This window comes from Thunnus maccoyii, chromosome 20, assembly GCF_910596095.1.
Source record: "Thunnus maccoyii chromosome 20, fThuMac1.1, whole genome shotgun sequence".
NCBI classification, from domain to species: Eukaryota; Metazoa; Chordata; class Actinopteri; order Scombriformes; family Scombridae; genus Thunnus; species Thunnus maccoyii.
Window position 1 is genome coordinate 852,857 of NC_056552.1, and position 27,367 is coordinate 880,223.

At 41.2% G+C, this 27,367-nt stretch overlaps 1 protein-coding gene across 2 annotated transcripts; it reads left to right on the plus strand.

The window, feature by feature from the left end:
- Nucleotides 1-6,689: 6,689 nt before the first annotated feature.
- LOC121886776 (rho GTPase-activating protein SYDE1) lies at nt 6,690-27,222 on the plus strand. Of its 2 annotated transcripts, none has more exons than XM_042397057.1 (14): nt 6,690-6,977; nt 14,953-15,230; nt 16,007-16,505; nt 16,650-16,991; nt 18,128-18,323; nt 19,240-19,403; nt 19,916-20,035; nt 20,122-20,210; nt 20,486-20,623; nt 22,162-22,288; nt 22,433-22,599; nt 23,794-24,070; nt 24,194-24,496; nt 24,704-27,222. In XM_042397057.1, exons 1-14 carry the CDS (start codon nt 6,893-6,895, stop codon nt 24,895-24,897), a joined length of 2,979 nt encoding a protein of 992 aa, XP_042252991.1. In that variant the 5' UTR covers nt 6,690-6,892; the 3' UTR covers nt 24,898-27,222. The 2 variants fall into 2 exon arrangements, with proteins under 2 accessions (XP_042252991.1, XP_042252992.1); XM_042397058.1 differs by lacking the exon at nt 6,690-6,977 and adding an exon at nt 14,580-14,637.
- The last annotated feature ends 145 nt before the right edge of the window (nt 27,223-27,367 follow it).

Here is a 27,367-nt window from a genome sequence, read left to right on the forward strand (position 1 = left end):
TCAATTAACCTGATTTGGGGCGTTTTAGTTTCCTCTAATTGAACATGACGTGTCTTTAATTAATTATCAGCGGAGGTTAATGAATTCAGGTTTGACTGGCGGCTCCAGATGTCCAAACCTGAGTGTTTTTAATCTGCTGACTCCTCTTCCTCACCTCTTCCTCACCTCTTCCTCACCTCTTCCTCACCGGGACACAGTCTGACAACTAATTCATAAAATAATAATATTAAATGTTTCTGCAGTTCAGACGCTTTTATGATGTCATCAGTTTGTTTGTTTCTTTGATATTTTGCAGCACACACACACACACACCTACACACACACACACACCTACACACACACACACACCTACACTCACACACACACACACCTACACACACACACACACACACACACCTACACTCACACACACACACACACCTACACACACACACACACACACACCTACACACACACACACACACACACACACCTACACACACACACACACACACCTACACACACACCTACACACACACACACACACCTACACACACACACACACACACACACACCTACACACACACACACACACACACACACACACACACACACCTACACACACACACACACACACACACACACACACCTACACACACACACACACACACACACACACACACCTACACACACACCTACACACACACACACACACACACACACACACCTACACACACACACACACACACACACACACACACACACACACCTACACACACACACACACACACACACACCTACACACACACACACACACACCTACACACGTGTGTAGGTGTGTGTGTGTGTGTGTATATATATATATATATATGTATATATATGTATATGTATATATATATGTGTGTGTGTGTAGGTGTGTGTGTGTGTGTGTGTAGGTGTGTGTGTGTGTGTGTGTGTGTGTGTGTAGGTGTGTGTGTGTGTGTGTAGGTGTGTGTGTGTGTGTGTAGGTGTGTGTGTAGGTGTGTGTGTGTGTGTGTAGGTGTGTATATATGATATGTTGTTTGAAAAATGAAATAAAACTAAAAATAATATGAAATAAAAAGAATCAACTCTACTGATGAAATGAAGGTTCTGTTGTTATTATTATTATTATTATTATTATTATTATTATTGATTGTATATTTGTATTAAATCATCCATCAGTAAGTTTACGTTGTTGTTTTTTTTTAAAAGTGATTTCTTTAAACAGACATTAAATGATGGAAGAGTTCACATATAAAGATGAAAATAATAAATTAGGGAATAAATAAAATACATGAAAAAGGAGAGAGGCCATGACAGCTGATAATAATAATAATAATAATAACAATAATAATGATAATAATAATAATAATAAGAAGAAGAAGAAGAAGAAGAAGAAGAAGAAGAAGAAGAAGAACATAGACCCAATAAAAAAAGAACATGGAGACATGATGCCCCCTGCTGGAGGAAAACATGTACTACTCCTCCTCCTCCTCCTCTTCCTCCTCCTCCTCCTCCTCCTCCTCCTCCTCTTCCTCCTCCTCCTCCTCCTCCTCCTCCTCCTTCTCCTCCTCCTCTTCTTCCTCCTCCTCCTCTTCCTCTACTGATTTCATTTTAAAGAACTTTGTAGCAAAACATCTTTTTTTGACTTTTTGAGTTTAGTTTGATTCAAACAGGATCAGACTTGAACTCTGATGTTTCTTCATCATCATCTTCAGATATTTGAGGAAACTGAAGAAGAGTTTTGTTATTTACTTCAGTAAATAACCTTTAAATGTTCAAATAAACATCACAGTTTAAATAAAAGTGTCAGAAGATCAGTTTCATCTATTTGATGTATTTTATTGATGATGATGATTGATCAGGTCATTTCTTATATTTTCTCTCATTAAATTATCAAATAAACTAAAATGCAAAATAAAAATTAAAAAAACTATTAATGTACACTAATGTTTGCATATTTAAGAAATCATTACTGTTACTTCACTGTTTGATCATTTATTAATTAATTTATTAATTTATTTAATTTATTATAATATTTATTATAATTTTTATTATTTATTTTTCAGCCTGAACTAAAAAGTGAAATTCAAATTTATAGTATTGTTCTATTGTGACAACAAATTTATGTTCTCAGCTTATAATGTGATACAGGAACAGATCTAAAAAAGTATTAATGCACGTATCAAATACATGACTCACACACTCATCGATGTGCACGACATACAGAATATAGTCTACAAAGCTGACATGTTAACACTAGGGGTTCGGATCATATCATAGATTTGAGTCACGGATCAGATCATTATTAGGATCAGTGAAAAAAAGGGAAGACAAATAAAACTTTGTTTTCTATTTACTCTGTAACACACTTACAGCCAGAAACAGCGAGGAACTTTTGCCCATGGTCTTAAATGAAAACAACATTTAAGATGTCCAATGTTTAAATAAAATAAAATATATAAAATATTCAATGCTCAGTTATTGCAATATGAGGCATGAAACCTTCCTCTTTTAAACAGTGAATGAAACAGCTTCTGTCCACATCATCAAAACTTAATGATAACAAACATTCACCGCTAACGTCAGTTAGCAGCTAGATGCTAATTAGCTGCTCAGCTGCAGCACATTAAACAGCAGGTAAACAACTCAAATGTCACATCGGACCGTTAGATGCTGGTTTGATCGTTTCTCTTCAAAATCCCTGTTAGCGTTAGCAACACGCTGTCTGTCCATGACTTGTACTTACAGCAGTTTGTTTACTTTGTCTTAAATGAGACATTAAATTTAGCAATTAATCCGCAGTTCATATGCCTGCCAAACCATGGGGGGCGATCCGTACGGATCACGGATCAACTACAATCCGTTACACCACTAGTTAACACTTGTTATTCTAGTTACTTTAAGCTTATTACTCAATATACCATTCAGCTTAAAAACTCCTGCACTCATTCACTAATCACACAACATCAACAGGTGACTGAACAACCACTCAATTAAAAAGACAGCTCACTGTAACTTCAACAAGCAAACTAACGTTACCCACAACACATTATACACATTATATACATTATATATATATATATATATATATATATATATATATATATATATATATATATATATATATATATATATATATATATATATATATATACACATATATATCTGCTGCATTCTTGTTAAGGAGATAAATTCATACAGAGACATTTAACCGTCAGAGATGAAATTAGCGACCAAAGAGACAGAGAGAGAGAAGCTGTATCTGACTCACGTTATCTGACGTCTTCTTTCTATCATGCAGATGAAGTATTCATGTTATAACGTCCATTAGTGACTGTTGGTCATCTTGTTTGTTAGTTAACAGAACTTTATGGCTGCTGCTCGTCTGATATCATTAGCAACAATGACAAACAAGCTAACCGTTGCGTTGGCTAACACGAGGAGCTATCTACTGCTGCTACTCTGGAAACTATCATTGGACCAACTCGATGTCAATATTGCATTCTGGTTGTTGATTGGTTAAAGAGGACGTCCTCCCTTGGAGCGTCATTTTACATGTCATGGCCAATCACAGATTAGCATGAAAAAAAAAAGAAATACATTGAGTCCAATGTAAAAGATCCCGCCCTGCGGAAGAGAGAAACAACCGGGAGAGTTAGCTTGTTTGTCATTGTTGCTAATGTATATATATATATATATATATATATATGTGTGTGTGTGTGTGTGTGTGTGTGTGTGTATATATATATATGTATATATATGTGTGTGTGTGTGTGTGTGTGTATATATATATATATATATATATATGTATATATATGTATATGTATATATATATGTGTGTGTGTGTGTGTGTGTATATATATATATATATATATATAATGTGTTGTGGGTAACGTTAGTTTGCTTGTTGAAGTTACAGTGAGCTGTCTTTTTAATTGAGTGGTTGTTCAGTCACCTGTTGATGTTGATGTGATTAGTGAATGAGTGCAGGAGTTTTTAAGCTGAGTCGTATATTGAGTAATAAGCTTAAAGTAACTAGAATAACAAGTGTTAACATGTCAGCTTTGTAGAATATATTTTGTATGTGGTGCACATAGATCAAAGTGTGTGAGTCATGTATTTGATACATGCATTAATACTTTTTTAGATCTGTTCCTGTATCACATTATAAGCTTTGTGCTACTTTATATATTTCTGTTTACTAAGTAAATACACAGGAAACACGTGTAAATCATGTGATATGTTGTCTGTTTTTGATGAGAACATAAATTTGAATTTCACTTTGTTGATAAAATGACACGTTTGATCCACTCCATGGCTAAAATGAGCTCTTCTTTGTTTAGAGACATTATGTAGATGCTAAATGTCTTTAAAGAAGCAGCCTTTACGCCACTCAAGCAAGTTGTTTTATTGGCATATAAATGTTTGAGTCACCAGCTGCCACTGATAAACACAATATACACATTTATACACAATCAACCATTAAACTACATAAACACAATAAAACAGTGATGTAATAAAGATCCTCATGTGCTGCCTGTTGTTGTGTTTTTATCTCAGTGTGTCTGATTGACACATGGGTTGTTGTGTTTGTGTGTTTGTGTGTGAAATGAGTTGTTGTGTGTTGGTAAAGTTCATCATGTGACTCAGTGTTGAACCGAACAGGGAACCAATCAGAAACAACCAGTAAGCAGATACAGACTGGAGACAAACTGTTTCCTGGACTTTGTCTCCATCTAGTGAACAAACTGAGACAAACAGCTGATGAGCAACAGAGAGGAAGAGGAACCTTCATCTTCAGGATCTGCAGCGTCAGAGTGTTCAGACTTCATCGCTCTCACGTAGTGCTGAACTCTTCATCACTAAATTACTTATTAACCACTTGAAGAAGAGCTGATACTTTATGACAGATAATATAGCCAGTAATACTCTGTTACAGCTTGTAGTATGTTCATTTTCACTACAAAGAGCAGGAAGTTTTACTACTTACTGAGTTTTATATTTCGGTTGAGTTGAGGCCGACGCCGTCACACTTTTACTGTTCGCTGTACAAAATGAACACGTGATCAACAATTAATCCTAAACAGTGAAATGTACGTTTAAAAAGAGCTGCAGTAGATAATGACGGGTCATAACAACAGTTTGGGTCAAAAACTCACCAGTAATATAAAAATAACACAAACACTGGTTTGAATCATGAATACTGGGCAACAATATTACTGTATAACAAATAATATAACATGTAATATAATGATTGTCGGTGCTGTATTGACCCACATTTGGTAGATTTTTGGTAATGTTTTTATGTTTACATGTTTGGTACTAATATGTTTTTATCCCAGAAGGAGAAAGTAGAGTTTTCAGCCCTGAGTCGTGTCTGCAGGCTGCAGCATACAGGCAGCCTGGGAGGCCAAACCCAGGGCGAAGCTGCCCGCTGTGAGCTCAGTGATCCCTGAAGGAGACGCTGATGAACGTATCAACATTTTTATCAACTCAGATCTTCCTTCACCTGCAGGTTGCTGCTGGACAGTCAGAGAAAAAACAACCTCAAACAGTGAAAGTGCTGAATGTGTCTCTGACTTTTTTAAAAAGTTTATTCATATTTTAAACATATAAGAATATCAATAAATACAAGAATGTGATTCTTCAAACAATTTAACACAAAACAGTTTTAAAAATGACAAAATGCACAATGATGAGGAGAAAGAAAGAAAAAATTAAGAAGCTATAATAAAAACAAGGAATATTTCATTTCTGTCAAATGTCTCTAATCCTCCGGTTGATTTAATTAAATGAATCCATTTAATGAAACTTCGGGGTTTTTCCAACACCTGAGGATAAATCTCAGAGCTGTAGCCAGACTTCACTAAACACTCACAGTTTGATTAATTACTTTAAATTCTGTTTGATCGTTAAGGAGACAGAGTTCGGGACCCTGTTCCCAGAGTTCCTCAGGACAGATCCATAGAATACATATTAGATTCCCTTTCTTTTCATTACATCTCCAACATCAATCATTTTCTGAAAGAACCATCTTTTTTATTTTACTGACAAACATCATCCACTTTAAATGAAATGTACACGGTGTGGTCGACACATGATACACAGCAACAGGACGTATAATTAGTGGGTGTTCTCTAGCGCCACATAGTGGACAGGAAGTGATATTTATCTCCTACATGCAATGTCCAATATTCATGAAAATGTAGCTCCATGTCAGGTGTCCTCTGGTGAATGTTAATATTTCACTTATGTAGTATTGCTAATGAGCAACAGGATGTGAAGCCTAAATCACACATAGTTCAATAAATATATACACAGTTTCCAATATGTCATCTCCAGCAACACACACTGCACACAGGAAGTAATGTTTTACTCATTCACACAGTGTCAACAGACCTCCAGCAGCGATATCATGGCTGCTCCTCACTGATCAGGACTTTTTATCTCAGATTCTCACATTTATAACTCTGCATTAAGCAACACTTTGCTGACTTTTTAGAACATTTTGTTATTTCGGAAGCCTGCAGAGCAAACTTTGCACTACATTTCCCATGATCCCCATGTGTCCCTCTCCCCCTCTCTCTCTCCTGCAGCGGTGGAGGGAGGAGAGTGGGAGGAGGAACGGGAGGAGGAGGAGGAGGAGGAGGAGGAGGAGAAGGAGGAGGGGGAGTTTGGGAAAGAATGTGTGGAATTCATTTCCTGTTCTGCAGCTCTCTCAGAGTTTGTTAAAGCGGAGGACGCTCGAGTCTGAAAACATGAAGCAGTGAAGGAGAAGGAGCGCCGACTCCTCTGTTCTCCTGCTGGATTACTCTCTCCGTTCTCCTCCCCAGGACCTCCAGGCAGGCAGGCAGGCAGGCAGGCAGGCAGGGAGGGGAGGGGGTCCACCATGGCCGAGCCCCTGCTGAAGAGAACCTTCTCCCGGCTGCGAGGCAAAGACAGAACCCGCAGGAAAACTGAGCCCAAACTGAGCGGTGAGGACACACTTACATCATCATCATCATCATTATTATTATCATCATCATCACCATCTGTTCAAAGTTGAAAGTTTGTGATGCAGAGTTGGGACACAGAGATCTGATTGTTGTTCTGATATCTGCTTCACTCTGAGAGCTGAGAGCTGCATCTGACCCAGAAACAAACTTTATGTTTTAACGTTTTCTGCTGAGTTTATTTACCTGAACCGGTTCACGTCGTCGCTGCAGTCTGTCAGACTTTTGTTCCAGACCGAAACAACTGTCAGATGCAGATCTTCATGTTCCTCATAACCTCAGTCATCCTCTGACTTTTCCTACAGAGCTGCAACGATTAATCGATCAACAGAAAACCAATCATCAACTGTTCTGATAAATCAATTAATCAAAGCTCCAAACGTTTGGACGTTTTTATAAACGCAATAAAGAAAAACATTTTTAATGTAACATTTTCTAGTGTTGACAGTTCATAGAAACAGAAACGTTTCACCAACTAACAACTATTTTCATTATCAATGAATCTGTTGATTATTTTCTCGATTAATTGATTAGTTGTTTGGTCCATAAAATGTCAGAAAATAGCCGACGATGTGGATCAGCTCAACATGTTGTTGTTTAGTCCACAACTCAAAGATCTTCATCACAGCTGAGTCTCTGAGAACAAACATCATCATCAGAGTTCAAACATTCTCTTTGTTCTGTCTGAATGTTTAACAAAGAATCAACTGATCGATTAGTTGATCGATCGATTATTGTCAACTATTAAACTAATCAACAACTGTTTTGACGATCGATTCATCTTTTCAAACGTTTCCAGCTTGTTAAACGTGAATATTTTCTGGTTTCTTTAGTCTCTCTGACAGTAAACTGAAGATCTTTGATGACATCATCTTTAGGAAACATTTTATAAACCAAACAACTAATCAATGATCCAGACACCAATCAATAGATGAATCAATAATGAAACTGATGGTTAGTTGCAGCTCTAGGATCAGCTGTAAGACAACAATCTCATTATGTCGATCATGACTTTGTCTCGTTTACGTTATTCGTTATAAAACTGTTGCTGCTTTGCCCTCAGTCTCGTCTGCAAGGAGAAAATTAAATGTTAACTTGATTATCAATCAGAATCTTTTCTTTGATCTGTTTTTGTTCTTCTGAACTGTGAAGAAACATTTCATTATATTTTGTATTTTGATTTTATTGTGAAAGAATCAATAATTAAAATCATCGTTAGTTTCCATGAACTGTCAACACTGTAAAATGTTACATTTAAAAACGTTTCCCTTTATTGCGTTTATAAAACAAGAGCAGCGTTTGTAGCTGTGATTGGCTCGTCGTCGGGTAGGAGACAGATGTTCGCTCTGCGTGAACACGTTTCCTCCGCCGCCACATTCGGTTTATGAGGAAAAACCTGCAAAGTTATGACATCATCAGCCTCAGCTGTACATTGTGTTTCCCTCTAATTAGCTCATAAACAATAAACAACAAACAGTATTATCATGAATAGTTGTTATTGAACAGCAGAAAGTAGATCAGCTGTAGTTTCAGGTTCTCGGCAGGTCGGTTGATCCCAGACTGACTCCGTGATGTTGAGATCTTTATGACTCACGGAGGAGAATCTAAACATCTAACATGGACAGAGTTGCTCATTCAGAGGAGGAGGCTGAACAGTGGACTTTGGCCTCAGGAGACCGCCGCTCGTTTCCTGTTTCCAACCGCGAGTCGGGACAGTTTTTTTTAAAAAGCGTAACCACGATCGTGTCCTAACCTTTGACCCCCGTGGTTGTTACTGTAGCCATGACGGGAGGGAATCTTTGGGAATCTCACCGTTCAGAATCGATTGTCGGTTGAATAAGTAGAAAAGGGAGCGCGATGATCTCTTAGTACGCTGTGTGTCATAACTGCAGGCTTTTGATTAAAAGATAATCGCATTAATTAATGAATTGATTTGAAAGCATCTTACAGTCTGCTGCCTGTATGAGAATAACAAAATGAAAGTGTGGTTTTACTGGTTGAGTGTAAAAACAGCAGCTGCTGTGTTGGCTCTGCAGTGAGAGGAAGGGTCTGGTTTGTTACTGCGGATCGCTGCTCCGCTGCGTTAACGTCAGTCTCTGAGTGACAGCGGAGAGAAAGTTCACAATATATTTAATTTAACACACACACATCACAACATTATGTTTTAACAGTGATGTGTGACGGTTTTGAAACACAGACAAATGAAATCATTTAGAAAACATCAGCATGTTGACATTACGGGCGTCCTGGCAGTCTGCTATCAGGGCATAATAACACATCATTCTTACTTAAGTGAGATGTCATTTCATTGAAGTTCTGGCCTGAAATCTCATAACTGAATTGACGTCTTAAGCAGACAGGCAGGTCATCAGGTTATCTGAGCTCAGTAGAGTCTCTGTAACAAACACCAGATGAAGTCCAGTTAAAAACAGCTGAAATCTCTGGATGTTATGGACTCTGCTGCCCCATAATGCCGAGGGAGATCTGTATCTGTGAACTGATGAGGTCAGAGGTCAGCTGAGTGTTGTTGTAGAAACAGAGGCCGTGTGAACGCGTCGTTCTCTGTCTGTGTTGGTACAGTAAACAGCAGACCACATGACCGATAAACAGCCTGCAGGGTCATGATGTCACCTGTGATGTCACTGCTCAGGTCCAGCTGGCACAGACGCTGACAGGAAGCTACGCTAACAGTTTCTACCTGCTGCCGGACTTGTTCTTCTTCTAAAATGGGAGTTAGAAAGAAGTGAGGTTAGCTTTATGTCTGCTGCAGGCTACGTTAGCCGCTGCTAGCATGACACACCCTAGTCCCCAGTTGCATTGTGGGTAATGTAGGTGCCAGGTCAAGGAGGAAGAATGCGTGGAATCAAAAAGACGACATCTCTGATTCTGCTGCATCGAGTTGATCTTGAATGATTCTTGGATGCTTTAACGGTTCGATGTATTGATTTCAGATATTTGTTGGTATCAGAAACGGTCAGTTCAGTCTGTGTGTGATCATCTCATCGACACACACGTGCTTTAATGTTCAGCTTCCTGCAGACAAACTGGGTCAGCTGACCACTTCCTGTCATTAGTACAGTGTGTGGGTGGGTGTGTATGTGTGTGTATGTGTGTGTGTGTGTGTTGTGACTTCCTGTTTATCTCTGTGATAGGAGTGAAGATTTAAGATATGAAACTGTTAACTGCTCTCACGTGCGCGTGCGCACACACACACACACACACACACACACATACACACACACACACACACAGACTCACTGGTCCTCACAAAGATAGATGTACACCTTTGAGGCGGCTGATAAGAACTGTACTGAGATACACACATTTCAGCAGAGTGTGACAGTAATATAACTTCCTGTGGTTCAGTGTGGAAGATCAGCTGATAAACTGTCTGTCTGAGGTCACATGATGATTTTTCTGCATCACATTTAACTTTAAACGAGCGCCTTCAGTCTGCAGGTTAACTCCTAATAACTCATCTGAAACACACATCTGCTCTGCAGCAGTAGAAGAAGAACTCACATCCTTTACTGCAGTAAAAGTACATAAGTATTATGAGCTTGATGTAGTTAAAGTATTGCAGTAAAAGTACATAAGTATTATGAGCTTGATGTAGTTAAAGTATTGCAGTAAAAGTACATAAGTATTATGAGCTTGATGTAGTTAAAGTATTGCAGTAAAAGTACATAAGTATTATGAGCTTGATGTAGTTAAAGTATTGCAGTAAAAGTAGTGGTTTGGTCCCTCTGACTGATATATTATTATATATGACATCATTAGATTATTAATAGTGAAGCATCAGTGTTAGAGCAGCATGTTACTGTTGTAGCTGCTGGAGGTGGAGCTAGTTTACACTACTTTATATACAGTTAGCTAGTTTAGTCCAGTGGTTCCCAACCTAGGGGTCGGGGCCCCTCCAAAGGGTCAGCAGATAAATCTGAGGGGTGGTGAGATGATTAATGGGAGAGGAAAGAAGAAAAAACAAAGTTCTGATACACAAATCTGTTTTCAGTTTTTGGACTTTTTCTCTAATCTTTGATTTTTGCTGAAATATTGGATCATTTGAACATTTATTGAAATGAAAGCATGTGAGAAGTTTAGAGGGAAAAATCACTATTTGGTGGAGCTGTTAACAACTCATAGACATGTGAAATGTGACCCCGACTACACACTGCTTTTTGTAAGACGTCAAAAGACAAAAAGGTTGGAAACCACTGGTTTCATCTTTAACAATGTGTTGTATTTTAAAAGCTTGTTATATTATCCATTGTGTCAAATCTTCATCTGAAAAGTAACTAAAGCTGTCAAATAAATGTATTTAGTTACTTTCCACCGCTGCTCCTCTGTCATGATTTCACCTCCTTGGAGCTCTGAAGCTCCACAGGAAGTGATGTATCAGTGATGTACAGTAAACAGGAAGTGCTGAGACAAACTGAACATACAGAAGTTGAATCCAGTTGTCGTCCTCCACACAAGTTTTCCTTTGAAATAATTAAAACATTAACTAAAGTTCAACTTATTATTATTAGTAGTATTAGTAGTAGTGTTCTTGGTTGTTGACACGTTGAACTTATGTGAACAAAGTAAAAGTTTCTTTTCAGAGGAAATTATATGAAAATGTGTTTCTTGTAGGACGTTAGTACAAGTTAACTACATATTTACTTTTCTCTTAAAGCTAGCCTCGGTGTGTGTGTGTGTGTGTGTTCAGTGTGTCTGACTGCAGTCTTTGTGTGTTTCTGTGTATTTTAAGACTCCAATGAATAGTGAATAGACAGCAGTGTGTTTAGTCTTAAATACAGAGAGTTCATTGACATCTGCGGAGACACAGCTGTTTATTCATTCTCCCCCTCCTCCCCCCCTTAATCCCTCCTCCTCCTCCTCCTCCTCCTCCTCTTTTCTCACTTATCAGCATCTCTCAGGCTGCTGGAAATTAAAAACAGATGGACTATTATTAGCTGCACACACTCACCGTCCTTTATCGGGACCTCAGTCAGATGACAGGAAGTAGTGTCCGACCTCTGGAGAGTGTCACTTCCTGTCTGTGGAAGTTAGTGATAAACTGTCTGTGCGCTACCTGCCAGCAGACACACAGAGTGAGGAAAGTGGAACATCCAGCCGCTGCAGAGACACATCTGAACACTGGACAGATGTGTTCACACTGCATCAGCTGATCATGTTAGACACTGTGTTGTGCTGCTGCCTTCTAGTGGCCACATGTCATCCAATCATTGATCTTTATCATTATATATCGACGCTGCAACCAACCTCGGTCCTTTCCCAAAGTCCAAGACGACGTCCTCCAATGTTTTGTTTTTTCCACAACTCAAAGATATTCAGTTTACTGTCAGAGAGACTAAAGACACCAGTGGTGGAAAATAAGTCCATGTAAAGGAAAAGCAGAGATTTATTTTGAAACACATCATGTTGGGAAATAATTGCTGAAAACATTTGAAGACTGTGAACTATGTAGTACTGAACTGTGGAGTTAAACTGTGTTCAGGATTTGTTGGCCGTGTCTAAAACGGCTGCACCATGATGTAGAGGCGTTACTAGTCTCACACTATACACACACACTTGAATGGGTTACAGTGGTCTCTGAGGGGGATTCATGGGACTTCCATTTGTCCTTGAATGGTTTCTTGGGTACAGTATGAGTTTGGTTCTTGTAAAACTTTCATCAGACCTTGAAGAAGTTCCAAGTGAAAAAGGAATGTCTCTGATGAGGTTGCAAAGGTCCTTGAGGAGGCTTTGGTGGTCCTTGAGGTGGTTTCAGTGATCCTTGAGGATCTTCCAGGGGTCTTTGGAGACCTTCTATTTGTCCTTTAAGTGGTTCTTTGAGTATGCTATGAGTTCAGGAGTTCCTGGTAAAGATTTCATGGGTCCTTGAAGGACCTTGAGGGGGTTCAATGGCTTTTAAGGATGTTCCAGGAGTCCTTGAGTGAGTTAACTGCTAACAGAGCGTGATGCTCACTCTGCAGCCATAGCAACTCAGTCTGTTGCCATGGTTACCTGCAGGTAAACACACCTGGAGGTGAAACTGTCGACCTGAACTGTGACTGACATGTGAACAGACTCCTCACAGCCAATCAGGGCACAGGATTATGAAGTCAGATGATCTCCTTTGTGATCGGTCTGTGGCCGTCAGAACAGAAAAAAAGTCGTTTTTTATTTAGTGAAGTCAGATTTACTGAAAGAGCTTCACACACACACACACACACACACACACACACACACACACACACACACACACACACACAGCTGGAAGAGAGAAATCCAGATGTTCAGGATGTGAGAGAGAATCTAACTGCTTTAAATGTTCCACTTTGTCCCTGCAGTCACAGAGCCGAAGGGACCAACTGATTATAGAAGATCCATAATCACCAAACTGTCATCAAACCAGCAGACTGAGACAGCAGCTGTTTGGGTTTTATATCTGGAAGATCAACTGCTTTTAACTCTTTAAATAATCTTTCCTTTAGACAAATCAACAAGCTGATGGAGCTCACTGTCTCTAAAACCAACAAAATACTTTTCAGTTGAACTAAAATTACTAGCTTTATGGACCAGGATACTGGTGGAGACCCAAGGAGCTATGACTTGCTTTGTAGATGCTCTACAGGAGGCAATCTGGCAAATCAATGAAATACTGCACTGGCAGTAGCTGACTGTACCTGGTGCCTCTGTCCCTGCCCCAACCTTTCTTTAACCTATTTCAATAACAGCAATTACACTACAGAAATGAGATGTAAGGTGACCATGTCAGAGGAATCTGCATCCAAAGCAGAACTGCAAGATAAATCCAATCCAAATTAATGTCCTTGGTGTGGTCTGACCGTCCCCCTGTAGGTGTTGACCTCTCTGTGTTTTCATACAGTTAAAAAGTGTTGTATTGTACTGGCTAAATGTGGCCACAACTATATGTTAAAGGGGAACTTTTCTGCCTTTTGTGGTTTTCTGTTATTTATTTCCTGTTCTGATGTCGGATACATGGTCAAAGTTCCAAAAGTTGAGGTGTGTAGAAATGCTGCCTGAAAGTCAAAAGTCAGGGCTTCAACCTGGTCTGAACACTTTGTTTGCAATGTTTTTTTTTCAACCTTGCCGACGAGCTGATGTCGGCTCATTGCACATGCTCATAAACAGCCGTTCTGTAGCCTTGCTAAGGTGGTTGCTAAGGTGGTTGCTAAGGTGATTATTTCATATATCAGATGTGATTCAGCTCCAACATGCACGGATGGATTTGAGAAGTTGACATTTGGAGTAAAGAAGGAGAAAAAGAAGTGAAATCCTGCTACTATAGTTTGTTTACGTAGCCTCCGGAGCCGGAGGAAGCTTCCTGAAGCTGACCAATCAGAACAGAGTGAGCTCATCAGGAGGCGGGCCTTAAAGAGACAGGAGCTAAAACGGCCTGTTTCAGACAGAGGCTGAACTGAGGGGCTGCATAAAGGACCAGTAGAAGATAAATAAGGAGTTTTTAACTGGAAATCATGCAAAGATATTCCAGTAGAGCCCCAAAATATAAATATAGTGCTGGAAATGTGCAGAATATGTGTCCTTTAACAACCAGAACTTTTTACTAAAATGTAACAGGACACAAGTCGAAGCTGTAGAGTGACACCAGTAACACCTGTCAGTCACACCTGTGGTGAGTTAGTCTACAATGGAAGCTGAAGAGAGAAATCCACTTAATGTTGATTTTTGATTATGTGTGTATCCATTTTCCATTCAGTCTCCAAAACATAGTTGGTTCTGTGAAGTTGTTGAGCTGATGAATCTCAGAGGTTTGTGCTCAGTCGGTAGTTTTGTCTTTATCAAACTTCCATACAGAAACCAACTGAGAACCACAAAATAACTCCCCGCTGAATTCCTTCCCTCTCTCTCCACAAATATGCTGACACCAAATGCAGACTTTAATCCACAGCGAGAATGACACTAACAGCTCTGTGTGTGTTTCCTCCAGATGTTCCAGTCAAGTCTGACACCGTCCTCCAGACTTCTTCATCACCATCATCACCATCAACGAGAATGCCAGCAGCCGCCGACCCTGAACCCTCCTCACCCCCCCGCAACCACATCACAGTAGCTAAGAAACAGCAGTGGGCTCGGCAGGGCTCTGTGGCCCCAACCGCCACCCTGCCCTCAGGCCCCGCCCCCAGAAACTCTGACTGGGACAGAGCGTCAGGAAAATCCCAGGATGCACCTGGGCAAGCCTGGAGTCAGAGGCTGACACAGGACAAGGTACAAGACGATAGGGGTGGTAGTTTGATTCCCTTTATACTCCTTTAAAAGAGCCTCTCGTAGTTTGGTCCCTTCTTCTTGTCCTGCTCTTGGTAGTTTGATCCCTTCTTCTTGTTCTGCTCCTGGTAGTTTGATCCCTTCTTCTTGTTCTGCTCCTGGTAGTTTGATACCTTCTTCTTGTTCTGTCTCTGGTAGTTTGATCCCTTCTTCTTGTTCTGCTCCTGGTAGTTTGATCCCTTCTTCTTGTTCTGCTCCTGGTAGTTTGATACCTTCTTCTTGTTCTGTCTCTGGTAGTTTGATCCCTTCTTCTTGTTCTGCTCCTGGTAGTTTGATCCCCTCGTCTTGTTCTGCTCCTGGTAGTTTGATCCCTTCTTCTTGTCCTGCTCCTGGTAGTTTGATCCCTTCTTCTTGTTCTGCTCCTGGTAGTTTGATCCCTTCTTCTTGTCCTGCTCCTGGTAGTTTGATCCCTTCTTCTTGTCCTGCTCCTGGTAGTTTGATCCCTTCTTCTTGTTCTGCTCCTGGTAGTTTGATCTCTTCTTCTTGTTCTGTCTCTGGTAGTTTGATCCCTTCTTCTTGTTCTGCTCCTGGTAGTTTGATCCCCTCGTCTTGTTCTGCTCCTGGTAGTTTGATCCCTTCTTCTTGTTCTTCTCCTGGTAGCTTGATCCCTTCTTCTTGTTCTTCTCCTGGTAGCTTGATCCCTTCTTCTTGTTCTGCTCCTGGTAGTTTGAACCATCCTTTTAATACTCTAACTCCTGCTTCTTCCATTCTGTTCCCAGACAGAGCAGCGGGGCGACAGGACAGGCATCAGTCATTCCTGGGATATGACCAGCACCTCTAGTGTTCCTGTTAGTTCCTCTTCGGTACTGCAGGAAGTCTCCCAGCCAGCAGGGGGCTCCATTGACGCACCCACCAACTCCACCAGCACCAAGCTGTCCGGCCAGCGTGCCTACCTGCAGAGCCTGGACCGCAGCAGCCGAGCCTGGGTGCTGTCTTCGGCAAAGTCCCAGGCTTCAGACGAGGCCTGCAGGCTGCAGGAGGAGAGCAGCAGCAACATCTGGTACAACCCGATCCCTGAGGAGGAGGACGCAGCAGGGCCACGCAGGGAGGAGGAAGTGTGGAGGAGGAGGGACGACCGGGAGGAGGGAGGATCTACCCGAGCAGAGCTGGGAGGGGTGTGGGTTGGGCCAACAGAAGGTCGGAGCAATGACTGTCCACTGGAGGGCGCCAATCCCAGTGTCAGTCACCATACTGATGACATCACGGCAGAAAACACAGGTTAGACGACCTGATTGCACCTTCTGATATCTGTATTCCCGCTACTAATAATGTGTTGATACTGATTTGATAATGGTCACCAATATGGCACTAAAACATTTCAGGAACATATGCTAAATGTTTCTCTCTCTTTCTCTCTCTCAGACTCCCCCCCCTCTGACTCTAGCCCCGCCTCCCAGAAGAAAGGGGGCGTATCCGGCAGTGTGATGGACAGGCTGAGGTCTCCAGGTACAGTGAGGAAACTCTCCCTAAAGATGAAGAAACTTCCTGAGCTGCGACGCAAACTAAGCCTTCGCTCTTCGTCTCGTGCCAGTCGCCAAGGAAACGACGCCAGAGGGGGCGGGGATGAGTCGACCAGTAAGAATACAACATCATCATCTGCGTTGTCCAACCAGAATGTGATCAGCAGATATCACCTTGATAGCTCCACCCCTCCTGCCCGACCACTGCGACGGTCGTCGAGAGGACGCTCCGCCAGCAAAGGAGGTAAACATGTTTATTTATAACAGTGTGGAAGATGAACAACATCTAGACTGTGGACACTGTTCGATAGAGGAGGAAAATACATAACAGTACAGAACACAACATCAAGACTCAAAGTCTCAGCTATAACAACTCTTTCTCTGATAGATGATAGTCGCTCGTTGGTATCAGCTAAAAGGACAAATGTTAGGACAGAATGAAGCAATGAAACATCGGGTATGTCCAAACACCGACATTTTAAGTTTTGAGCACTTAAGTGGGTGTTCACACACTGCCAGGTAGCAGGCAAGTGTGTCCTATGTCTGAAATATACAAACATACAGACAGTGCTAAGTATATCCCACAATTCATCATAGTGTATTGCGCAACATCAGTCCAGTTGTTGGCGATAAAGTGCCAATAGGCTGGTTTTATGGATGTGTGTGAATGGTTAGTTCCCCCTGATGGGCAGGTTGGGACCTTGCATGGTAGCCCCTGTACCCATTCAGTGTATGAATGCGTGTGTGTGTGAATGGGTGAATGTGACATGTAGTGTAAAAGCGCTTTGAGTGGTCGGAAGACTAGGAAGGTGCTATACAAGTTCAGTCCATTTACCATCATTAACAATCAATCTGGTCCTCTTGATGAGATTGATAAGACTAATATTGTTATATGTCTGATACCGTCAAGATAAATATTGAATCTCACATCCATCATCAAAGATTTTGAGAAATTCTTAAAACATGTTATCATACAGAAACCATTCAACATAATATTGTATTATGTCTGTTTTATGTTCAGTAAACCTATGTGCTTCTAGATAAATTGATTGAATTGCTTCGTGTTTCTCCTCGCAGCTGCTGTCTGTTTGATGGTAACTGTAACACGGTTTGGTTAAACTGACTTTACTATTTCGTCATCAAAACATAGGAGCTCGATTGTGTACATGAACAGTATTTGTATTTGCATGAGTAAAGCAGGAGAATGATCCTGCTCCCTTCACCTCTGTACACAGAACGCACAGAATATATATTGTCCTCGGAAGTTTGAACTTCTGAGTTGAATTTGCCAAGTCTGAACTTGGTGTACTTTGTATTGAGAAAGGCCTCTTGTCACAGAGTTAAACCACCAAATGTAAAATGTTTATGTTTTCCTTTCAGGTTATCTCAGTGATGGAGACTCCCCAGAGCTGCTGCCACGGCAACAGGCTCCTCCTCCTGCGACCTCCCAGGAAACAGGATGTGATGTCAGTTCATTTCAGCTGTACGTCGGCTCCGACCCGCCGCGATGCAGCCAACGGGTGACGGGGTTACTGACCGTCCATCTGCTGGGCCTGGAGGAGATGAAGACCAGCAGGTACAAACACACCGACAACGCTAACACCTGGAGCTAGCAAACAGCAGCTAACAGCAAGCTAACAGGTTGCGCTGGTGACGGACAGTTAAAGAGTAATCAGATGAAGACAAGTGATCTGCTGAGAGCTGAACTTCTGTCAAAATTGTATTGAGTTTGTATGTGAATAGAGAAGTTTGGGTGTTTCCATTCACTTCATTACAGTCAGAGTTTGATCACAGCAGCATCTAGTGGACATCAGAGGAACCACAGCTGGTTTGCTGTAGAGCCGCTGCAGTAGATGAATATCAAGAGCAGGGATGCCCCCTGAGATATTACTGAGTTTATATAGTGACTTTGCTGTTGTAAACTTTACTGTTGCTGCTCTAATAAACACTGTTTAGTTTTATTTTAAATTCTAATCCTGTTCTTCTTTAGTAATGAATAGAGACTGATAAGAGTAGTAGTATCAATAACAACCCATCCCTAATCAAGATAATTTGGTTAGAAACAGTCTTAAATATGACAGTACTGTTCATTTTACGGTGTTACAGTTTCAAAAGTGACTGCATAAAGAAAACAGATAGCACAACTTAGACATAAAATGCAACACAGAGTTTAACATGAAGACAAACAATCATAACATTTGCATTAAAATGATAAAACATACATACAATAAAATAACTGTTGGGTGAAAACAGGAGAGAAATGATACTTGTAGAACTCAGATAAGTTTATGTACAACTAAATGATCACACCAAATATTAGGCAATTATATTCTCAGTATCAAAGTTTTGATGCTGCCGACAGCGTTTTATCCTGGACTTTGACTCCAGAGACGAGAGGTTGAGATCATGTTTAGACATTAAAACACTTCAGTTGAGGAAAGATGTGGCTTTGGTTGAATGTTGAAAAGTCTCTGTGTGTCTCTTCCCCGCAGGTCTGAGGGCAGTAAGGAGGTCTTCCTGGCCATCCAGATTGACGGCGTCACCAGAGCGAGGACCGCCCTCCTGACCCTGCGAGGCCCCGCCCTCTCGTTAAACCACGCTTTCCACCTGGAGCTGGAGCGAGCGCGGCAGCTACGCATTGTAGTGTTAACACCAGGTACTACTGCTGTCACTAATACTACTAGTCAGTGCTACTACTGGTATTACTGGTAATGCTTTATTTTACAGCTCCTTCAGTTTTACACTAATTTCCTGGTAATGTTCTGAGTAATTTGCAGGTATTTAATGGTTCATTTTTAGGAGATTTTATAGAAAGGGTGATGCAGTTTGATACAAATTATAAGAAAAACTGGGAAAAATCTTAATTTGGTTTAGTTGGTAAGTGCCGACTTTTATATTTGGGATCATACATAGTTGTTAATTTGCAAAAGTTCTTGATAAATTAGACTCTTAGCAATGCTTTAACTGACAGAAAATACTTCAGTGTGAAGTTTAGTGTGTTAAACTTGGATCTAGTATTTGGCACCTACAATATAGATTCAGTAAGGGATTCAAAAGGATTCAGATTTGATAAAATGCTTGAAACCTCAGTTCTAACTACTCACATGGTGTCTTGAAATCCTCGGTGACGTAAATCTCTCTATTTTTTACTTTTTTCTCTCTCTGCAGCCAATCCACAGGCAGGGGGAGGGGCTAAACCTGAGACCGATCAGAGTCAGACTTCAGGTCGTCCAACCAGAAACAGAGTCTGTTGTCTGGGTGGAGTCTCCATCCCTCCTTTATTTAAAGGTTCATGGCACTGAAATATTGTGATTTTACTAATTCACTACTGTTGTTTAAATGCAGAAATATGAATGAGTATTTGTGTCTCTCAGGGAGTCGCAGTCAGCAGCTCTGTGTGAAGTTGGAGCCCAGAGGTCTTCTTTACGTCAAACTGTTGCTACAGGAAAAGTGGGACACACAGGTACAAAGTAACACCACTACAACTACTAAAGAAACTTCCACCAAACAGCTGTTGATGATGACAGCATGACACGATGGTCTCTGCTATAATCACTAGACCTTCATTAGAGTTATTGTAAAGTCATGATTTACAACCACAGACTCACATACCACCATCACTAACACTGTTACTTGTGCTGTACAAAAAACTGTCATATAAGATTATATATATTATATGACATTGATAGTAATATATCACTGAAAAGATTACTGAACTGTAACCATTTCTCTGTGCAGCCCAGCACTGACACATCGATACCTGCTAATGTGTTTGGGGTTGAACTGCACCACCTGGTGGAGAAAGAAGGATCTGCATCTCCAATCCCTCTACTGATCCAGAAAACTGTGGCAGAGATAGAACGACGAGGACTGAAGGTATACATCCATCCCTTCCTTCATCCCTTTATCAGAGAAACTTCAGCTTTGACTTTAACAGTCAGTTATATTAACAGTGGGAGGTGTTTGAGCGGCACAGGGGTAATATTCCTGTCCTGGAGTCCTGCTAGCAGTACCACGGTTCACCAAAAGGCGTATCTCCAGATTGGTTATACGATCCAGCAGAAACAAGTGTGTTCAGGACTTGAAATTAACACTCGCCAACCTGCTAAATGTGGGTAAAGATGAACTGTGGCAGGTAACATTGTAAAGTCACTCACCTTCCTGGTGAGTGATGAATTGAGCTCTAAATATCACTGCATCTGTTTGAAACAGGCTGCAGAAACAATCCTCATAGTCCTCCTAATCCTATATTTCCCATGAGCACTATGTCATGATGTGTAATACAACCATTGGCCTGGACGTACTGCGTGGAAGAATCGACTGAGTAAACAGACTGGACTGCTATACTTGATGTGGATTTATCTGTGATTTAGAGATTTCTGACTGGGACAAAAAACAAATGAGCAGAAGAGGAAGACTGAGGATAAAAATGAAAACGAAGGAGGGGAGAAGAAGAAAATTAGGACATTTAAATGCCAAATGGGAATCGGGTCATGAATGGCTTGTATTTGATGCAGAAAAAAAACATAACATACTGCCTGATCACCGGATCTAAACGTCTGGAAAATACAAGACAAACCATTTAGTGGTCGGCACGAATAATTTCAAAATGGAGGCTGACAAAGAGATTTATTATGCTACATCTTTTATTTTTAGCAGTACTTCAGTGCTCTCATAATCTGGTTTATTTCAAGGAAAAACATTTTGACTTGTGGAAATTCTGATTGGCCAGTGGGGGAAGGGGGGGGGTTGTGCTCTTCTTCTGGTTGTTCAGGGCTCTGGGACAGTCGGAGGTGGAGTTGGGTGGGATCGACTAAACCTCCCTTACAGCTGAAGCTCCTTACTGTCAGGTGGAAATACTAAAACCATGTGACACAGAGGTAGAACATATCCGTCTGCAGCCTCCACAGGACAACAGGAGAGTCAGCGGACAAAACAATGGACTGGACTTTGAATTCCATACTTGGGAGAAAGTGAAGAAAATAACAAGTCCATCCATTTTCTGATGTTCATTCGGGTCCAGGTTGTAGAGGCAGCGGGCTCGGTAGCCCAGAACTTCCTTCTTGAGCCACATCCTCAAGCTCCTCCTGGAGGATCCTGAAGTGTTCCCAGACCTGATAAATAAACCCTAGAGGGATACGCTGGACTCACTGCTGCTTGGATCCACCATCTCATTCTGCCAGTCACTACCCAGAGACCAGGACCACAGCTGAGGCCTGGAACAGAGATCCACTGGTGAATCCAGAGCTTCATCCTCAGGATCAGCTCCCTCTGAACCACCACAGATTTACTGCTGACACCGTACCACTCCACCTGTCAATCTCACGTTCCAGCTTACCTTCACTGAAACTAGAATAAAAATGATGTTTGTTCTGCATTATCCAATAAGGACTTTCTCCACATCTGTCTGTCAGGTGGTGGGTCTGTACAGACTGTGTGGTTCTGCTGCAGTGAAGAAGGAGCTCAGGGATTGGTTTGAGAGGAACAGTTCAGCTGTCTGCCTCAGCGAGGACCTCTACCCCGACATCAACGTCATTACAGGTCAGTATCACACAGTCTGGCTGAGTGACCTGAAGACTCAGACGAGTTTTGTGCTAGCATGACTCCAGACCACCATGACTCATTCATGACCTTGACTTGTGGTCTTGTTTGCTGGATAGTACTCAGTACTGTGTGTTTTGTCAGGTATACTGAAGGACTACCTGCGAGAGCTTCCGTCTCCACTCATCACCAGGACTCTGTACCAGGTTGTCAGGGAGGCCATGACCTTACGACCCCCACCTGCGACCCCTGACCCTCAGCTGGCCCAGAGCACTGTGGAGCTGCTGTCCTGTCTGCCACCACCAGAGAGGGTAACACAGAGTACTACTACTAATACACATTTATTAAAGTTAATTCAGTAGATCCAAACTGACCCTGATGAGAGTTTAGGTTCAGCTTTTAACACCCTTCTTTGTGTAGATCTCATGAGACATTTATATATTCAATCAGCTGTAATTCCAAATCGACGAAAACATCTTTTGAATTACTTTATATAATGTCACTGCGTAAGGATTTAAAGACATGACATTCTGAAAATAAAACTTGTATGGGTTTATAAAGGTAAGAGGGCTGTCAATCAATTTTAAAAAAACTAGCTAATTAATCGCACAATTTGCTGTGATTGAACACAATTGTAATAATGGATATTAAAATGTAAAATAATAGCATAATGTAGAATCAGCAGCAAGGAAGTGAATTCAAATACTATTGTTTAATAGCATCTTTTTAACTTTGAACACAGATTCTTTCCTGTGAACTACAGATTTCCAATAAAACCATCAAGACCATTGACTGTCAGCTTGAAAGCACATTTCTTATAAGTACTGACAGAAATAATAACAAAACCATCAAGGCCATTAAAATTAGATTTCAGCTTAGAGGGTAGTAATTTCTTATATGCACTAATATAAATGATAATTAACAACAATAAACATGTTTCATGTTCAAATGCCAGTTGAATGTAAACCAAATCCACAGTAGTCCATAAAAATATGAAAAAAACAACAAGGAAAGATTCTGATTCACACATGGAAGAAGCCTTTTCCTTCGCCAAAACGTAGCCTAACTTTGAGCATTATTTAGCCTCCTTCTCGACAAGCTAGCATGAAATGGTACCAATGGATGCTCCAGGTCATCTAGTTTCATATGATACTAGTATCTTCTAGCATTCTAGTATTTCAAATTAATTCAAAAATTAATTTTGACAGCACTTAAAAGTAATAATTTCTGTTACTTTATTTTTCTTAAATTTGGAATCTGTGCACCTCATCGTGTAGAAACGGAAACTGAGTCGGCAGCCTTTCAAGACTGAATATTTCTGATAGTGCAATCATTGACTCTTATCATTTTATGACAAAGAAACTGTATTTAATGGGGATCAGTCATGTCTGGACACCTGATGCACTTAGTAAGATCAGCATCGGCTGGTCTGATGCAACCTTACTAACAGGATCATTTTACTGTCTCGGGGTTTACCTTCACTTTTTCTCTCCCTCTCTCTCCAGGCCACTCTGTCTCTCCTGCTCGACCACCTCAGCCTGGTCGCGTCCCTCAGCTCGTCCAATAGGATGACGCACCAGAACCTCGCTGTCTGCTTCGGCCCGGTGCTCCTCACCCCGACCCAAGAGGCCTGGAGGGGGGGAGGAGGAGGAGGAGGAGGAGGGGGAGGAAGGGGAGGGAGAGGAGGAGGGAAGGGTTTCTGTCATGGTGAAGAGATAGCGAGCGCGGTGGATTTCAAACGTCACATTGAGGCGTTGCACTACCTGCTGCAGCTGTGGCCAGGTGAGACACGGGACGCTTTTCTTTTATTACACTTATACAGGGCAAACATGCTCCGCCCACTCTGTTGTTGTCATGGAAACTGGTTTACTTTTAACAGCATCTTATTCTGACTTTTTTCCTCAGTGCCGACCCATCGAGTCACGTCAGACGACCACATTGACGTGTCCCCACCGCCCTCCCCCACCCTTACCCATAACCCCCTGGGCCAGCAGCAGCAGCAGCAGCGGCGTCCTGTTCTGCGATTGGCTCTGCCCCAGAACCCTGAGGAGGTGGTGGTGTCACGTCGCGGGCGAGGCGGTCTGGCCCGGCTGGAGAGTCCGCCGCCGATTAACCGGTACGCTGGAGACTGGAGCATCTGTGGACGAGATCTTCTGTCTGGACAGGAGGCCGATTATGACGAGGTGGCAGGAAGCGAGAGTGACGGAGGTAAATGGAGTAGGACAGGGAAAATTCTTGGAAAAATTATAAAATTAAATTTGAATCCTAATGACTTTGATGATTTAGTTTTCATCTGAATCTGTTTTTCAAATTGATTTGTCTCATGATGGACATTAGAGGAAACAGTTGACTATCTTCATATTTTATAACCAAGTTGTTATTCCTTTCACGTTTCCACTTCTGTTGTTGATCCAGGCAGCGGGGATGAAGAGGAGGAGGAGAAGAAGGAGGCGTGGTTGTCAGGAGGAGGAGGAGGAGGAGGTCTCTACATGGACGACTTCATGGATTTTGATGCTCCATTTAACTGTCGACTCAGTCTGAAGGACTTCGACACTCTGATCCACGACCTGGACCGAGAGCTGGCCAAACAGATCAACATCTGTCTGTAGAGGAGGAAGAGGAGGAAGAGGAGGAAGAGGAGGAAGAGGAACTACAGCCTGTGCCAAAAATAAAAACAAAACCAGATTAATTTATTTCTCTGATCCAAAGGTAGACGTAGCTTCAGTGTTAATATGAAGGAGTGCTGATGTGGCTTCGGAGGTTTTCAGTCTGAGGAGGAACTACAGGAGCAAAGTTGTCTTTGATGTGTGGATGCAGATGTTGACTCTGTTCTCAGCTGAAGGATGAGTTGACTGTCAGTTCCTCTCACAGCGTTGTTGAACCTCTGAAGTCTCTGATGTGAACTTGTTCTGGGTATCAGGGTAGGATTGTGTTAAACGGGACCGTTTGCACTGTTGAAGCCATAATTTCACCTGGTGAAACTTTTAGTTGATGTGAACAAATTGCAGAATGTGTCGCTCTGCTGCTTCATCCAATCAGAATCTGTTCTGTCTCTGGCTGAAATGTTTTTATGCTTATGCTCTGTCTACTTTTGAATGTGACGTTTAGGTGACGCACAGAGTCCCAAACAGTCAAAGTGAGAAAATATATCTGAACTACTTTTGTGTTCCCTCAAAGGATTTAAACTTTTTTTTATCAAATCTCTGGCTTCCTCCAGAAATGTGGGACAGAGTGAGTGCAGAAAATATCATGAAGGAATACAAATGTAGTTAAGAAGAAAACATTGTGTCTGTCTGATGTGGGAAAATTCAGAAGGACCACTGAAAAAAAACAAAAGCTGTGGAGGTCTTTATAAGTGTTTCAGTGTTGCAAAATGATTTTGACTTTTGAAATTGACTTTCTTTAAAAATGTGTGATTCCCAAAACACTTCAGGCATTGATAATGGCCTCATGCACAGCTCAGTGTTTTTCAAATTCTGAAACTATTTCTTCTTTAAAAACATCTATGATTGTATGTTAAATAAATGTCTGTAGTGATGTTTCACTGCTCGGCGTTTTAAACTTGTAAACTTTTTCCAGAAAAACAAGAAGCTTGTAGCACTAATCAAAAGCACTTAAAGAAGACAAATCTAGGCTCTGAGCTGTTGATAAACTCTTACAGAAGCAATGGCACTAGATAAGTGGTTGTGTTTAGAGTTTATTCTGTTATTGGTTATATTAAAGCCATATTCCTCAGGAAGGCACTGGTGTCATCTTCTGACACATTATTATTACATATTTTTATCACCTCAAAACCCACAGAAGAGCACCCCTGCTGGTTTATAGTGGTCCTCTGTTGGTCTCTTGTTGGTTTCTATTGGTCCCCTGTTGGTTTCTGTTGGTTCCCTGTTGGTTTCTGTTGGTTCCCTGTTGGTTTCTGTTGGTTCCCTGTTGATTTCTTTTGGTTTCCGTTGGTCCCCTGTTGGTTTCTGTTGGTTTCAGTTGGTTTCCTGTTGTTTTCTTTTGGTTTCTGTTGGTCCCCTGTTGGTTTCTGCTGGTTTCGGTTGGTTCCCTGTTGGTTTATGTTGGTTTCTGTTGGTTCCCTGTTGGTTTATGTTGGTTTCGGTTAGTTCCCTGTTGATTTCTTTTGGTTTCTGTTGGTCCCCTGTTGGTTTCTGTTGGTTTCTGTTGGTCCCCTGTTGGTTTCTGTTGGTTCCCTGTTGGTTTCTGTTGGTCCCCTGTTGATTTCTGTTGGTTCCCTGTTGGTTTCTGTTGGTTTCGGTTGGTTCTCTGTTGATTTCTTTTGGTTTCTGTTGGTCCCGTTGGTTTCTGTTGGTTTCGGTTGGTTCCCTGTTGATTTCTTTTGGTTTCTGTTCGTCCCCTGTTGGTTTCTGTTGGTTCCCTGTTGGTTTCTGTTGGTTCCCTGTTGATTTCTTTTGGTTTCTGTTCGTCCCCTGTTGGTTTCTATTGGTCCCCTGCTTGATTCTGTTGGTTCCCTGTTAGTTTCTATTGGTTCCCTGTTGGTTTCTGTTGGCTCCCTGTTGGTTTCTATTGGTCCCCTGTTGGTTTCTCTTGGTTTCTGTTAGTTTCTGGTCTCTCTTGGTTGAGCAGCAGAGCGATATGAGCTGCAGTTGATCATCAGTATTTTCACGGTACAAAGTTTCTAACTGTGATTAGTTTGTGAAGCCACAGAAGGAATACGATGCCATGCTCGAGAGCACTACGGCTCCAAACTGAGCACAAAGTTACCAATGATGTTCTTATTTTAATCTGTTTTCTGTTTGTTCTTGTTGTTATTTGACAGTATTACTTTGTTTTGCACAACTTCATAAGCACTTATGTTTTTTGATAATGACAATGTTCTATGCAGATGATGTAACCAAAGTGTTGAAGCACAGCAGCCTGTCTGTATGTCTTATTAACCTGACCAACAATAAAACACATTATTATTATTATTATTATTATTATTATTATTATTATTATTATTATTATTATTATTAACAGGGATTGGGTTGTTATTACTACCTACTATTTTGGGGATTTTGGGTGGATTTGTTTTTTTCTGTTTGTATCTTTTTCCTGTTTGTATCTTCATTATTA

Bases quoted from the DNA above. Each gene is read 5' to 3' on its own strand.
- LOC121886776 (XM_042397057.1), top strand. From the start codon at position 6,893: ATGGCCGAGCCCCTGCTGAAGAGAACCTTCTCCCGGCTGCGAGGCAAA. The intron at 6,978-14,952 runs GTGAGGACACAC...TGTTTCCTCCAG, and splicing joins AACTGAGCCCAAACTGAGCG to ATGTTCCAGTCAAGTCTGAC. The intron at 22,289-22,432 runs GTCAGTATCACA...GTGTTTTGTCAG, and splicing joins CGACATCAACGTCATTACAG to GTATACTGAAGGACTACCTG.